Here is a 16225-nt window from a genome sequence, read left to right on the forward strand (position 1 = left end):
CGCCGCCCGCGGCGAACAGGGGACAAACCCCGCCTGTTCCTCTGGCCCGGGTGTGCAGGGGACAAACCCTGCCTGTTCCTCTGGCCCGGGTGTGCAGGGGACAAACCCCGTCTGTTCCTCTGGCCCGGGTGAGCAGGGGACAAACCCCGCCTGTTCCTCTGGCCCGGGTGAGCAGGGGACAAACCCCGCCTGTTCCTCTGGCCCGGGTGAGCAGGGGACAAACCCCGTCTGTTCCTCTGGCCCGGGTGTGCAGGGGACAAACCCCGCCTGTTCCTCTCTGTCGTCCCCTCCCAGCGAACTGCCCCACTCTCCCCGGAACCTGCAGGCCAGCCTGAACGCCACGGACAGCCGCAGCGTGGACCTCTCCTGGGTCCGCCCCTTCGACGGGAACAGCCCCCTCCTGCACTACATCGTGGAACTCTCCGAAAACAGTGAGTACCGCCGGGGGGGTGGGGGCGTGGGTCAGGGAAACTAATTAACAAAGCCTCCAAGGGGTGTGAGCCCTAGCAACCTATCTTAGCCTAACAGCAAATACTATTAGGTGTCAGGTGTCTGGCAGCTTTATCCATGTAGTTTGATTTATTAATGGATTGATCCATTGCCTGGAGTGCTCGGTAAGCAGCTGTGTGATGAGCATCTGAAAGCCTGTTTCTTCAGTACACACACAGCGGCCCTGCTGTCGAGAGAGGCGTCTCTCAGCCTTAAAGCTCATCAGGGGCGTCAGCGAACTCTGTCTCACTCCGGTGACTCTGAGGCAGATCTGTACTGTCACAGAAGCCTCTGTACTCCAGGTAGACGCTCAGCCAGCGCGAGTTAAAAGACGCACGCTGCGGAGTTCACACAGCGGTGAAGATCCCCAAAAAAAGACACAGGGAACGTCTCCTCCTCAGTTATGACACGTTTCTTACCCTTTTCTCTCTGCTCCTTTATCTGCAGTTGAGAAAGGCAAATCTCTGTCTGTTAGGGAGGGGGCTTTCCTTTGTGTCCCCGCGTGTGTTAAGTGTGAGCTTGAATAGTAGTGAAGCAGCACTGACAGTGGGCTCAGACATTCATGCTGCATGCTTCGTTGTTATTATTATTTTTTATTTTCTGTGAACAAGGGGAGGCAGTGTCAGGTATATCAGAGATCACCGCTGTACAAATGACCTGAGAATGTTTAGACATTTCATAGCCAGAACATTTTCCTTCCAAAAGTTATTTTTTTCTTCTTTTTTGTAATCAGCAGAAAACCTTACTGGTTATTTTTTTTTTAATAAATAATGAGCTGCGGTTTTATACCCGGAGTGGTTTATTATTTTACAGCTCTTTTTATTCCCTGAATAAAGGACGGGGCTTCTATAAGCATGAATGCTATAGTACCTACCGTAGGCATGAAAGCCTGTGTTTGGTGAAGGCAGCCCTAGACAGGGTTAGGGGTGCAGATTGGGCTCTCGCCTCCCTTTCCCGCTCTCCTCTCCTGCTGTGGGGATGAGGAGCGAGTCACGGCCTCTCCACTAAGCGCTGAATCTGGCTCCTGCTGGCGCGGGGGACGCGCGCTCCTCACCGCGGCCTCACAGGGGGAGCAGAGAGGAGCGCAGCAGCCTCACAGGGGGAGCAGAGAGGAGCGCAGTGGCCTCACAGGGGGAGCGGGGAGGAGCGCAGTGACCTCACAGGGGGAGCAGAGAGGAGCGCAGCGGCCTCACAGGGGGAGCGGGGAGGAGCGCAGTGACCTCACAGGGGAGCAGAGAGCGCAGCGCTCACAGGGGGAGCAGGGAGGAGCGCAGCGGCCTCACAGGGGGAGCAGGGAGGAGCGCAGCGGCCTCACAGGGGGAGCGGGGAGGAGCGCAGTGGCCCTGTGCCTTTATGGCTGCTGCAGCAGCCCTGTGTCTGATTGCATGTCCTTATTATGGCTCTTTTATTGGAGCATCTTCCGCAGCTCTTAACCCGCAGCTCTTAACTGGGTACCCCTGCGTTCCGTCAGTGGCTTTATCCAGCTGACTGGAACTCCTCCGACAGCGCTGCACACGCGTGTGACATGCACACACACACACACACACACACACACACACACACACACGCGTACGTGCGCCGCACACGCATCCCGGTACTACTGTTGTTTTGCATTCATTTTCAGTTTAATCTCTCCATTGCCAAATTACTTATCACACATTGCGAGACTATGGTAGTGAGAGACAGGAAAGGAGAGAGGAATAAATTGAGAGAGAGAGAGAGAAGGAGAGAGTAAAAGAATGAATAAATAAAGCATACAGCATGCAAACAGAGCTGGGCCCTGGGGTGACAGAGAGATTAATAGACTGTGTAGGGGAATTTGACTGTGTGCTGCATTAAGCTGCTTAGGAGCTGATAGAGGATCATGGCTTCTTCAGTGTTAAGCAGCCCGGTTCAGCGTGAACTGGAACAGCAGAGAGTGTCAGCGACTCAGATAGCTGCCCGTCGGAGTTCGTCTGCCCTCACGGCTACTGCACGTGCGCCCAAAGCCTGTGTTAATGCGCTGGAAATCTACTGGCGGAGCTGCAGGGAGAGCAGCTGGACCCGGGGGTCTGTGGTTCAGATATGCGGTGCGTTCCGCACGACTCTTTGAAGGGAGGAAGGCTCATTTCCGGGTGACTTGAAGAGGACGTGCAGGAAGCAATTTAGGTTTGTGTTTTTGAAGGGAGGGAGTTTGGCCTGAGCCCAGTGGCCGGGAATGAAGAGAGGGGAAGGCAGGGCGAGCCTAATGAAGGCTGATTCGCTCCGTTTGGACGCTGTGGAAAAATTCGGCCTGGTTGAGAGCGTGATCCGCAGCCCGCTTCCCTCTCAGACGCGCGGGACGGGGGAGAAAGAAAACGGGCTCAGGAGCTCTGATTGATTTCGGCTCAGCCAGAGAGAGGACAATGAAAAATGCACCTTGGCCTAAAGTTTACTGGCACATAAAACCAAAAGCATAGCTCTCTATAGTCTTTCCTTAGATGGGAAATACAGTAGAAGCCTTGTTTATTGTCTGGATTCTAAAAAAATAAAAAAATCCTATCTAGAGATGAGAACAAGGTTCTGAAATTGCAAACCAGTATTCCGTGCCAGTACCAGGCCAGAAGCAGTTTCATTAAAACACAAAAAGGTCTAAACTAAGCTTCGATGAATGTGGCATGCACAGAAGACATGCTGAGTTTGTAACAAGCACACTTTAATGTTTTGAAGTGGTTGTTTTTTTTCCGTAAATTAACTGCAAGTCTTCCCAGTGATATCCTTTGATCTGAAATGCATGCTGATCTGTGCAGTCTTTCGCATGGGTTTCATGGATACAGTCTCTAAACAGGCTGCTTTTGTATGAACTCGTCATTAAGTATTAATAATGCCCTGGTTGACTTCTGCTGGGAAATATATGTATTGTGAAGTAAGGACTCTGAAGACAAGATTAGAACACTATAAAGCGTATAAGGGTATAAAGTGGTTTGTTGTGAATAGTATTACAGTACTAGGAAACCTCAGTTGTTCAGTTGACATCTGTGCTTTGTGTATCATGCTCAAAGTGTGACATTAGTCAAATATTTCTAGGTTTTTTTTATCATTTTGCTTCTTCTCTCTTTTAATCTCTAGGTGCCTATTTATTCGGAAAGTTCTAACATTAATATTTTAGTGATCGATTGTACAGTGCTTTCCAGCTTATCAGATGAACAAGGAAGGTGAAAAGGATTTTTCTTTTGAAAAATCAAAAACACACACACACATACACGGAAATGTAAATGACTACCCTCCTTTTTGCATAGTGACACAAACAATGATCATCAGCATATCTAACCAACGCTTGAACTTTAGCAGAGAAAAAGTAAGCATTTGCAGATTGTCTTCACTGTTTTTTTCTCTAGAGGTAACACAAGCTTCTGTCACACTAGTATTTTATTTAGGTAATTAGCATGTGCACGCGATAGCTTTCGTTTTTGTTCATCTGGTGCTTAATTTCTCGTTTGGTATGCGGTGAAAAGCAATTGATGCAGCTGTCTGCCCTTCTTGTTTTAACGCCAGACTCTCCGTGGAAGATCTACTTGCCTGAAGTAGACCCGGTCCTGACGGGAGTGGTGGTGAGAGGGCTGACCCCAGCGCGCACGTACCAGTTCAGAGTGTGTGCGGTCAACCAGGTGGGGAAGGGCCAGTACAGCACCGAGACCAACAGGTGCGTATCACCCGCATGCCGACAGACCGCCAACACCCCGCCGTCCGCGCCCCGTGCTTCGTCTTCCTCGTTACCGCTTCCCCGCGAGCGAGCGTCCAGACGGGCCGTGGCTGCAGCCAGCCCGCGTCTGCTTGGCGTGCGCTGCATGCTTCAGAACCAAATGAGCACCGAGCAATTAGATTAGGGTTCTCAACACACTCCAGCACAGATCCATCATCGGATTACACTTAAATCGGCTAAATAGACGCACGCTCGATTTCCTAACTGGATAAATAACTTTGATTTTCGTGTATGATACGGCTGAACGCTCAAAGAAATGTCCATTATTTCTGACATTGGGTTTTCTGTGTACGGTGTACATTGGAAGCTTTTCCTGTAGAATGTAAGGAGTGGCATACGCTGCTGGCCTTGATTGTGAGCCACAGCAGCGCAGTCATTACGCAGAGTCTGGGCTGCTGCCTGCTCTGCTGCGCTCTTCATGCAGGGGATGTTGGCAATCTTTCTGTTAGCATGAGTTATTAAAGCCTAGTTGTTTTTTTTCTCTGGGAAAAGGTGGCATTATCTTTTGTTCGTAGAGAACAGGGCATCCATTTGCTCCGCAATGAGCAATTTATATTCGTCAGCCTTATTGAACCGAGCTTCTTTAAATTTCACATCGCTCGTCTTTGCCAAAACCGAAACGCACCTCCGAAAGATCGGAGACTTCACCTGCGACAGTGATGCAGTGCTACTGAGCACTTAAGACAGGAAGCTTCCCCTTCCACCACCCACTCCCCTTCTCCACCCTGCACTGTTGTGATCCGAATGGCGGGAATATTCCTCGGGGTGTCCGTCTGCACTCAGCTGCGTGTGAGCGAAGGCGGTGCTCCAGGAGAACGCCCGTGGCGGTATATTTGGGTTGGAGGGGCGTCGCTGGGCTGGCGCGCGCTGCCCCACGTACAGGCCCCCGAGCCAGGAAAGCCTGGGGGGAGGGGAGGGGAGGGGGGTGACACCCAGGACCCCGTCCGGTAAATGAGGCCTGTGATCCCAGCAGACGCTCCCCTCAGGATCCTGGCGAGGCCTTTCGCCGAGCGGCGGCCTAGCGCTGCGCCGTAGCGGCCCCCATCGCCCTGCACCTCCGGTCTTCTCACGCGCCCGCGACGGCGCAGTGAGCTGGTGCGCGCTCAGTAGAGCCTGAAGTATGATGCAGCTTTCACATACGGAATAAAAGAAGCTCAATAAGTAAAGGGAAAAAAAGAGCGTAGCTTCAGCACAAATATGTGTATTTGTCATTTAAATCAATAGAGAATATTAACATAACGCTGTTTAATCTGAAGTCGGAGGGGGGGAGTCAAATATTGATGAAGCCCTTATAAAAATTTGAACACCTTGCTGCTTAACTCTTACGTTGCCCCAATTAATTGCTTTTTTCCTGTGAACTCCATCGAGTCTATATATAAAAAATTTAAAATCTTCATTTCTTACATTTTCCTTCCCTGAAAACTTCCCATTAATGCAGCTACTAGTTAGCCAAGACCTCATATTTGACGAAAATCATCAGGGACGCTATACATCTCATGAGGTCATTATCTCTGTACGGCTGTAGTGCCCCTGGGAAGTGGTGAGATTCACCATCCCCATGTGTTTTAGCGTATTTCAGACCTAACTATTTTAGATTACCTCCAGATGCAGAACTGACTTTAAGTGGTCCTCTGCAATTCTTCTTCAGATGTAATGGTAGATGTAGACTTTTTTTTTAAATGGTAGATTAAAAAAAGAAGAGTTTTTGGCTGACTAAAATTTTACTGATGAAAAGATGTATCCTAAAATGGCACAAGCTCTGGTTTATTGATTCCTTTTCCAAAACAAAGCTTCAAATCCACATCCATGGCTAATTCTCATTTTTTTAAAGCTGTTTTATATTTATTATGTTTGTCAAAGAACTGCTATCAGTAAAATGCTGTGAATCTAGCTATCTGGAAGTGTAGAGAAAACTCTTGGAGTGTATCTGAGTCGTCTAGGAAAGTCTTGGGCCGTGCTTAATTTCCCTGTGCTGTGCAGATCTGAACAACGGAGAATCTGCAGCCCCACATTTGTAGTGATTCATTTCAAATGTGAGTTTGGGCTGATTATTATTGGGGTCCCTGTTCCTAACAGAAGCTTGCCGCCCCTGTGTAGGGAGGGGGCCCAGCGTTCAGAGAGAGAGATCCACACCGGGGTGCCATGGAATGAAATGTTTGAGTCCTGTGAAAGCTTTCCAAGGAAAAGTTGGACGCTGGTACTGATGCAGCAGCTGGCTCTTACAGAAAAGCTGCCAAATGTCTCCTGTCCTCAGAAGCTGTGACTTTCTCTAGCAGTATGCAAGATGCTCCTCTCTTAACCTTGCTTTAACCTGCAAGCTCAATACGACACAAGCCAAGGTTTAACAGAAAAATACTGTATTTCAACTCATTTCTCTCTCTCCCTCCCTCGCTCACTCTCTCCCTCCCTCCCTCCCTCTCTTGCATGCACACACATACACACACCCGCACGCGCACACACACACACACACACACACATCCACAGATTTCTGAAAGGCCTGTAAGCTTCCCTCTGCCCCTGATGTTCCATACGTTTGAAACTTGAACAGGAAACAGGACCTCTGTTGCTCTGCTGGAATAAACATAAGTACGCCGCCCACGAGGTGGAAGAGTATTTGCCTGCAGTGTCACAAAAACGGAAAACTTCTCCCCCGGATAATAGTTTACTATCAAAAGCTCAAAAGCAGCGATTGAGATTTAGCGAGTGAAGCTTTCTCTAGTTGGAATAATAGGAATAATTGTGCCCTTTGTTCTTTGTGCATTTGAGATGACACGAGTTTTGTCAGTGAGCCATGCCTCAGAGGTACTCTCTCTCTCTCCCGCATGCTGGGAAAAGCAGTCTTTCATACAGGGGAGAGCTCCATCAGCAGGGAGAGGGAGGCCTCCTCACCCCCTTGGTGATTCACTTGGTATTCTTAGTCTCTCCACACGAGCTCTGTATTGTCCCTTATAAGCACAAGAATACCAAACTGTGTCACAAAGCTAACGAATCGTCAGCTTTCGAAAAACTTTTCTATTTTTGGCACCGTTTTTCCTTTCAGCATTTTTTAAGACCGTGCCCGTTTGCGTAGCCTCTGGATGACCCCGTTGTGTGTACAGAAGCACAGAAATGTTGGGGACGGGAGAACCAAAGTAAGCATATAATTCATAACTGCTGTTATTGTTATACAGGGTTGTTAATGTTTACCATCAATAACGCCGGGGCTTTCTGTGTGTAGGTTAGCACAGAGACGTTGCCGCGGCCGCTCCGTTGGGCCCGTGCTCAGTCGCGCGCGGCGTACAGCGGCGCGGCGCAGTTTAACGCGCGGCAGTAAAACGAGAAATAAGGGCCTCCTCGTCGGCGCGGTTACCGCCGCGCGGCAGATGTGCGTGGCGAGGGCGGCGGAAATAAATGGGCAAATATCCCGTGAAGGAAGGGCCATCAGCGAGGAGCGCAGCTGCAATCAGACTGCAGCGCCCGCGCATATGGGCATGATTAGGCAGATTTACAAAGCAATGCCACACCGCTGCTCCCTATTATTTGAAATTGAAGGCATTAATTAAGGAGAGGACTTCCAGCGAGGAATAACAAATGATCGCAGATTTAAGGAGACACCGACTATAAATCTAAAATAACCCAAGGATCCCTCATTAAACTTTGAAGTCGCCGGCGAAGCGAGTGTACCGCAGCGATACTTGTTAATTCCGATTTAACAAGCCATTAGCACGAAACGCGCGGAGCGCGAGGAAGTGATGTCATCATGTACAGTCGCACCCACGCTCGGAGGAGCGGCAGAGCCGATAGCGCTAACGTTCCAACCCTCGCAAGCCGCTAGATAGTCGCGGGATTCTTTTTTTTACGCGGCGGAAGATTATTAAGCGCTCCCGCTGTCCGGACCAGTGAGGTTTTCAGTGCCGGGCGATCGCCGGAGGTGGCAGAACGTCTGAGCGGTTATCCAATCAGAAGACACGTGTTAGACGCGATGGCTGGTAACGGAGCGCCTGGTCGGGCCGTGCCGCACCCCCGGCGCGGGGCCCCCGGACGGAAGGAGGAGGAGCACTCCGCGCGTGGCTTATCGCCCGCTAGCACGCGGCGCCGCGATAATGCCATTAATCACTAATTGAGTTTTGCCGTTTTATTTTGTTTTGTGTCGCCGCTCCCCCTCCCGGGAGTTTCCCTTTCATAGCATCGGTCTAATTTCAGAAGTGGGGTTTCTGCAACCGTGCGGACCAAGGAGCGCAGCGGCCGCCGATCATTCCCCGACGGCCCGTTCTCCGCCCGCGCCGCGGCGGCTCCCTGAGAGGGACACCGCCAGCGCCGTCCGCTGGGAACCCGCGTCCTGCAGCGTGCGGCTGAAGCACACTGAAGCTGAATATAACCTTGGGCCGGCGAGCCGCAGTGTGTGTGTGTGTGTGTGTGTGCGTGTGCGTGTGTGTGTGTGTGTGTGTGATATACGGCGTGTGTGTAAACTTCCACAGTGTGAAGAAGAGCCTGACTGTGTTTGTCTGATGTGGCGCTTTCGCCTGTGCTTCCTGATAGGCTAATGCTGCGAGAGGAGGCTCCCAGCGCCCCTCCCAAAAACATTGTGGCCAGCGGCCGGACCAACCAGTCCATCATGGTGCAGTGGCAGCCCCCCCCGGAGCCCGAGCTGAACGGCGTGCTCAGGGGCTACGTGCTCAGGTAAGCCCCGCCTCCCGCGCACAGGCGCTAACCGACACGCCCCTCTCTAACACCCCCGGGCTGTAATAAACATGGGGACAAATGCATAAAGGAGAGGGTTGAGTGTACTGTGCTTCACATTGGTGTGTGTGTGTGTGACTGGGCTTAATGCCCTCGGCCCTCACTAAGGAGGGCTCTGTTTCTGCCCCATGCAAGAGAGATGCTCTGAGCCTGTGACCCTGTCAGCCCCGCCCATGTGCAGCACAGCACAGAGCCACAGCATGCTGTCTGTCTCAGCCCTCTTCCCTCTGCTTCTACCTGTAGCACGATGATAAAAGTCTAGCCTTACCCCTCTGAGGGTGCAGGTTTGATTCTCAGGCGGGACACTGCTGTTGTACCCTTGAGCAGGGTATTTATGCATGAATAGCTTAAGTAAAGTCTGCTGCTGTGTGACTGGAATGTGTTTAAGGGAAATGCACACTGTAGATGTCACTGTGGAACAGTGGCTGCTAAATGGCTGAAGAGTGTGTAAAATGTAATGGCCCTGTTGAAACGGCAGACGCAGAGCAGTCAGGTAAATGGAGAGGGGGGAGGTTCAGCAGCGGAGGGAATTGCTGAACGTGGGAGGGGCTCCTAAGACGCACACGCAGCGCGCCCCTCCTCCCAGCAGCCCAATGACAGCCCTGGCGCTGACAGCGCCGCGCCCCCGTGCCTCCTCTCTCCTCACGCCGGCCCGGGGGGTGCTGATGGAAATGGTTCCTCGGGCGTAATCAGGGGGAAAGATTGCCGCGGTGTTTTGGGCTGCTTGGCGGGATTTGACGGGCAGGCTGAAGTGATTAGGCTGCCCACTTCATCCCCGCAGCTGAGCCTCGTGTGGCAGGGGGACATTTTCCATGTTTTATCCTCACGTTCCATGTTCCTCAGCCCTCTGCAGGCAAACGGCTTTGTTATCACTGCTGATATCTGAAATAAAATAACTATCTACTGTGTTAACCTTGACAGCAGAAAGGGGACTTCCCTTTGCTGCTTTGGGGTTAACAGATAATACCATGATATTTAATGTGCTGTGAGCACTTGTCGGTAGTAGAGCTGCCATGGAGTATAAGGGAGATTTTTAATTGTAACCATTAATAGTAATAGTGTGTCTGTGTGTGTGTGTGTGTCTGGTGGTGGTGTGTGTGTGTGGTGTGTGTATGTGTGTGCGCACGCGTGTGTGTGTGTGTGTCTCATTTGCTTTGGCTCAGGTATCGCCTGGCCGGCCTCCCTGGGGAGTACCAGCAGAAGAACATCAGCAGCCCTGAGATTAACTACTGCCTGATTAGGGATCTGATCATCTGGACGCAGTATGAGATCCAGGTGGCGGCGTACACGGGGGCGGGCCTGGGGGTGTTCAGCCCGCCCGTCACAGAGTACACGCTGCAGGGAGGTGAGTCCCCTCAGCCCTTAACGCCTCTTCCAGGTTCCCCCCGGAATCCGCCAGCACCGGCCGCGAGCCGCGCTGTCCGCGAACAATCAGAGACGGCCGCCCTCCTAACGGCCCGTCCTCCGCCCTGAGACGGGACGCCCTCGCGGGGAGAGGGGCCCTCCCACTTTGAGGTTAATCTCGTTAGAGGCAATTATCTCAGAGGGCCTCCTCTGACCTTGAGGGCAGGTCATTAGACTCCGCCGGGCGCTGGCGCTCCCCTCTCGCTGTGAGTCACGGCTTTTCAGACGTCATTAACCGCGGCACCGTTAGCGGAAGAGATAAAACCCATTAGAACATTTAACTACTCGTCTGATTGGCCGTTTAAATTATTATTTTAAGAAGGGCAAATTTATTGTCTCACGGGCGACGGCGAGCAGAGGCTGTTCGTTTATCCGGTTTGTTTTATGTGAAGGCACATCAGGGACGTTGTTGAAAGCTCTCGATATATCCAAGGCAATCAAAGTTTTGGAATTACTGTACCAAGAGTCAAAATCAATCTCAGCGTGGAATCACCGCTAAGTTCTGATTGCCTTCACTTCCTGTGAGTGCTGTCCTGAAGACGCCAGATCACTGGTAATGACAAACTGTAGGTGACCGGGCTGTTGTCTTCCAATGTTTATTTTCAAGATTATAAGTCATGTCCTCTTTTTGTGCTTAAAAACAACCACTGAACTGTTTTTCAAATCTGACAAATCATATGTGTATTTGAAGGAGTGGTCATTCCCAAAGCAAAATGTCTTCCCAGGGGAGATTTTAAGGAGTTACGTGGTCGTAACATTTTTAAACTATACCTGCACCGTGCCAGACGTTAACATTTTGCCAGCAGCCTCGGTACTCCAGGGCTGATGCACGAAGCTGAGTAGATGGGTAATTACACACATCATTAATGGCATTGCGGTGTGTGATTGAGGGTGAAAAACAGCCTGTGATCCCTGTCATTAGGGTAGTGCTGCGGCTCTCTCCGTGCGGCGTCTGGAAGGGCCCCCATTATTCCAGATGAGCAGCGGCGGGCTCGGTGCTGCTATTCAAAGGGACTTGGTTAAGAGAAAGGAGCGAGCTCCAAGCCTCGCGTCCCCGAGCTCGGTGCATTTATGAATATGTGGAGTTTCGGTTCTTTGTTTACCTAATTGCTCTTCAGCGGTTCCCGTCTGACTAATGGGCTTTGGGCTCTGGCTTTCTGCTCCGCAGACCTCCGTGTTCCAGCACGCTCGCTTCCAGAGGAAGGCTCTCTTGAAAGTTGTCAAAAATTTCCATCTAACGACAGGCAGTTCAGTTTTGGCAGCAAATGGCAACCGGGGTTAGCATAAAACAGGGAGCGCAGTTGTTGTGAGATGAGTGAATCTGTGCCCTGGTTAGTAAGGTCTGCTCAGAGCCTCCCCAGACACCAGGAGCCGAGCTGCTGGCAGACACACATCACATTTAGGTTTAATGCTCCGTAGTGTTGGCTCACTCGCTTTATTTTGAGTCTGCCTACCAAAAAAAAAAAACCCGACCGCTTTCGCAGCTTTCTGTTTTCGCTTTTCCTCTTTTATTTGCCGGTGGATTTACTGACTGCATGTGAAGGGCAAACAAAAAAAAAAAAACGCAATCTCAATTCGTGCTATCGGTAAGAACCTTACTGTCTGGACGGACCCCGGCAGAATTGTCAGACCCATTTGGATGTAAGCATATTATTTGTAAGATCCGTACGGTCTTTATGGAAATGCTATCAGTGTCTCTCGTACAGCGAGCAGGGCAGTTATCGGCCTTGGTCTGGCTTGTGGATGGCCGAGAGCCTTTCGAGCGGCACGGTTAATTAAGACATTACGGGCCGCGCTCGGCCGGCCCGCAGCCCGCTGTGTCTCAGGCTGATAAAGCGCGTCTGCCCGCTGCACCCTGGGAGAGCGCTTCGGGACGCGGCGCCGAACAGCACAAGTGAGAGCGTAATTGGATGAGTCCTCGCTGCTAGTTTGCTCCCCCTGCAGCGTGATGTCCAGGATTCACTTCACTGGCTCCTCTGCTTTGAACTTCACTTCCCGTCTATTTCCATCGCGTCTTAAAACGCACTTTCCTCGAAAATGAGTAAGATGAGAAGATTAGGGGCCTGCTTCTCCTTACAGTGCGTGCGATATATCTTTGTCCTGATCACAGCATACATACATACATACATACATAATGTGTTTTTACACACACTGTAACTGTATTTTATATAGCATTTTTGATCATATATTCTCCCTGTTTCACAGCGTTCACAGTGTGAATTAAAGATACCCAGTGTAGACGTGAAGAGGAGCTCGCTGAAACAGAGCTCCCAGAAACGCGCGGCACTTTATGGGGTTTGACGCTCCCCTTATTCGGCTGCGCGGGGACACGCGCGGCCACTTTATTTATCGCGTTCACCTGCGGTACCCTTGAGAGGGGGGAGGTGTTATTGGGAGAGTAACTGAAATATGAGGAGGGAGCCGGCTCCTCTGCCGTGTCACTCATGTCAGAAGTGGCCCCGCCCAGCGGGGAGAGCTGGGGTTACCTGGGTCCGAGCGCGCCCCGCGGCGAGATGCTGAGGCTCCCCCCGTGGGGCGCCTCGAATCACACCGACCCGACCGGCCTGGGCCAGCCGGCCTTGCACAAATGTGAATCCTTCCCAGGACTGACGTAGAGCTCTCAGTCTGTGGCCCAATCAGGAGGGAGAGAATCTGAGCACTGCTTGATCCGTACAGCCTCTGCTTTTAACCCAGGAAGTACTCTCATTTACCACCATTTAGATTAGTGTTTTTGGACAGAGAGATTGAGCGGTTTTCTGCTCATTAGCAGTGCAGGCGCTCTTTCCGCGTGTCATTCATGCTGTTGAGGTGTGATGACGGTACAGTCTGAAAGCAGGCAGTGGAGAGGGGGCCTGAGGGCTTTTTATCCCGTTGCCGGGGTGTGGGTGCCGATGGGCTGCGCTGTCCCGCATGGCGGGCGTGTGGGGCGTGCTCAGTAATGCATCGCGGGCGCAGGAGGTCGAGGCACTCCGCTGAAACCGCCAGTGAGCGCCCGCGTGTTTACCTCGGGGGCCACAGGTGAGTCAGAGCGCCGCGCGCAGGGGACCGTCGACGCCGCCGCCGCCACGTGACAGGGCCCCGGGGTGCGGGGAGCGCGGGGGAGGAGGGGTCCGTTCCCCCGGGCGATATCGACCGCGTGTCACACAGCTGTCAGTCTCGGAGCGAGCGCCGCGCCCCAGCAGTGACGCGGGCGCCGCGCCGCCTGGTAATGAGTGTCTTTAGCATTCTGCCGAGGGGCCCCTCTCCGGCACGGTGACAAGTGGGGGGGATTACGCCAGCCGGGCCGCGTCCCCCCCACCTGGGCCCCGCGCGTCGTCCGTCGCGTCCCCCCCCACCTGGGTCCCGCGTGTCGTCTGTCACGTCCCCCCTACCTGGGCCCCGGCCATTAGAACTCAATTAACTCCCCGCTCACCACCGGGTCAGGTGCCGCCGACTATCAGATCAGGCCAAATTGATATTGGACGTTTTTTTTATCACAATCTAATTATCAAACTTTTCCTCCTCCCAAAGCTCTCTGCAGAAACACTGATTTCCCCCCCCTCCTCCTCCTCACAGGGCAGAAAATGAGGTTGGGTTAATTGAAAGCAGGAGATTGCGTGCGTTTTTTTCTCTGAGATGTACAGTTAAGTCGTTCGACGCCCGTTTCCTTTCGGTGGCGATTGCTTCGCTCCGTCTCTCTCTGCACTGCGGCCCAGGCCAGTGTGGTGTGTCACATGTTCAATCTGCAGGAAATCAGACTGAGGCTCGCAAACAAGCTTGGCTACTGTACACAGCAGCGGCGGCGGTTTCCATCTGTTCCTTAGACACATAAGCTCAGATAAGCTCTTTGATGCAGTTTGGGTGCCGGGATGTCACAGCGATATTACTTTAGAGGAAGGGCTGGGGCTATGCAGTCGCAGTGAAGTGTCTGGCAGACATTGCGGTTCTCTCAAAATCAAAAAGTGTACGTTCTCACTCTGCACTTTGCCGCACTTTAAAGCGGCAGAATAACATCATTACTGGATATTGTGGCTCCCCACCCGTTACACAGCAAATTACTGCCGTGCTTGAGACTGGAGTATGGGCCTCCAGACGCACTCTCCCCGTCGCACAGTCTGTAGAAGCGGGCAATAAAAAAAAGCAGGGATGTGTGCGGAAAGAAGCCGGTCATCTTTAGTTGTGCCGTCCGGCGGAAAGGTGCGAAAGGTGAATCTCGAGGTGGGGCTTACGGCTTGTCTGCACTTTCCTGTCTTTTTTTCAGTGCCAACGGCGCCCCCTCAGGACGTGGAGGCCAAAGCGCTGGACTCAACCACAATCAAGTTCACGTGGAACCCTCCCCCGCAGCAGTTCATCAACGGCATCAATCAGGGGTACAAGGTGAGAATGAGCGGCGCTCATTCTGGTTTATAAAGGGACACGCTCCTCATGTTTGCAGCTAGACATACAGGGCCATGGGTTTAGAACAAGGGCAGCAAATCCAGGCCTGGGGGATCGGCGTTTATGCAGGCTTTGGTTTCCACCAGTTACCCTGGCTAAATGTGCTAATCAGCTGCATACGCCAACACTGGTTCACTTGTAGATTTGGTCCCATATTGGTACACAAGAGCAGCCTCATCAAGAAATGTGGCTCAAATGTCAGAAGGCGTAAGTGTTAGAGCTAGCCAAGTAATTAAGGCCTGAAGTTGGCGTGAGAACCAGAAACCGATACGGCCCTTGTTCCCCACCTCTGGTTTAGAAGCTCTGGTACTCTGGCTGCTGTCCCAACTCTTCTCCCGTCTGACTGTCAGGTGTGCTCTCCTGTTTCTGCTGTGAAATTTAGCCCTTCTCCCCCAATTCCACTGCTCACCTGGAGGCGTCTGTGAAGCAGTGGAAATGAATAGATAGATGAACAAATAAATAAATAAATTAGTTTGGGCACTGGATTTGAAACGCTTGTGTTCTTGTCCGACACTCAAGTGGTAACCTGACAGGATTCCACTAAGCCTCTTAGGCTTGATGAACAATGAAGGCAAGGGAGCTTCTGGCTGTAGGCTGGGCTCCTGCACATTCAGTCTAAAACTAATGCAGATTCAGCCTCAGAAAGGTGCAGTGGACAAGCTTTGCGTTACCTTGGAAAGTCTGACACATGAAGCATCGCTGCCTTCAAGACAACATTGATGTTTCCGTTACACCCGCTGTATTGAGAAAGAAAAAGACATTTTTAAAGTGAATCCATCTTTCTGTTCTCTCCCTCTCCAAGCGGTGGTGATGCGGGGAAGGGATTCGGCTGTGAGGCATTGTGTGTCTGTTTGGCAGTCTGGTCTGTTTGCGCGTGTGTATGAAACCAGTGGCACGTGATGCTCCAGGTCAGGAGTCACCAGGCTCTGATGTGGAGGACAGCGCATTCACACTGAGAGGACAAGACAGGAAAAATCAAGTTTCCTTTAGAGATTCTTTTCAATCCCACAATGTTCAGCAGCATCCAGCACCTGACCAATCGCCCAGTTCTTGTTATAGTTCCTGTTTCCTGCTGCCTCAGCTTATGCCTATTGACAGCCTTTGTTCCAAACTGAATGAAGCTGCTCTGCTGAATTGCTTTTTGGCAGTCGTGTGAAGCGAAAGATCAGCCAGTGCTCCGCCGCCCGCTCAATTCAACTAGAGCCACTTCCCGAGCCGAGCTGCCCGAGAACGCCTGAGAACGATCTTTATTTTCACCTTTATATTGAAAGGCAGATAAAAGACCTGCTTCCCTTTCAGCACAATGTCTGCCTTATACAGCAGCACTCTAGATATCAGTGAATAATTTTTTTTTTAAAAGGAATGGAATCTCGTCTATACCTCCTCCAAGCAGGTAGCGCTGATCAAGGAGCAATCTGAGCCAGTGCAGAAGACCCTATAACTCCAATCTCCCAAGCACCGCTGCTAAATTACAGT

General features: G+C 51.6%; 1 protein-coding gene across 1 annotated transcript in view; it reads left to right on the top strand.

Moving 5' to 3' along the window:
* The window catches only part of sdk1b (sidekick cell adhesion molecule 1b), a 346872-nt gene that overhangs the window by 265718 nt on the left and 64929 nt on the right, over nucleotides 1–16225 (top strand). The window contains exons 15-19 of the mRNA XM_064322539.1: nucleotides 295–431; nucleotides 4003–4150; nucleotides 8729–8869; nucleotides 10093–10274; nucleotides 14574–14689. Coding sequence (XP_064178609.1) covers nucleotides 295–431; nucleotides 4003–4150; nucleotides 8729–8869; nucleotides 10093–10274; nucleotides 14574–14689 — 724 coding nt within the window. The remainder of the gene's footprint in view (nucleotides 1–294; nucleotides 432–4002; nucleotides 4151–8728; nucleotides 8870–10092; nucleotides 10275–14573; nucleotides 14690–16225) is intronic.

Source organism: Anguilla rostrata, chromosome 2, assembly GCF_018555375.3.
Source record: "Anguilla rostrata isolate EN2019 chromosome 2, ASM1855537v3, whole genome shotgun sequence".
NCBI lineage: Eukaryota > Metazoa > Chordata > Actinopteri > Anguilliformes > Anguillidae > Anguilla > Anguilla rostrata.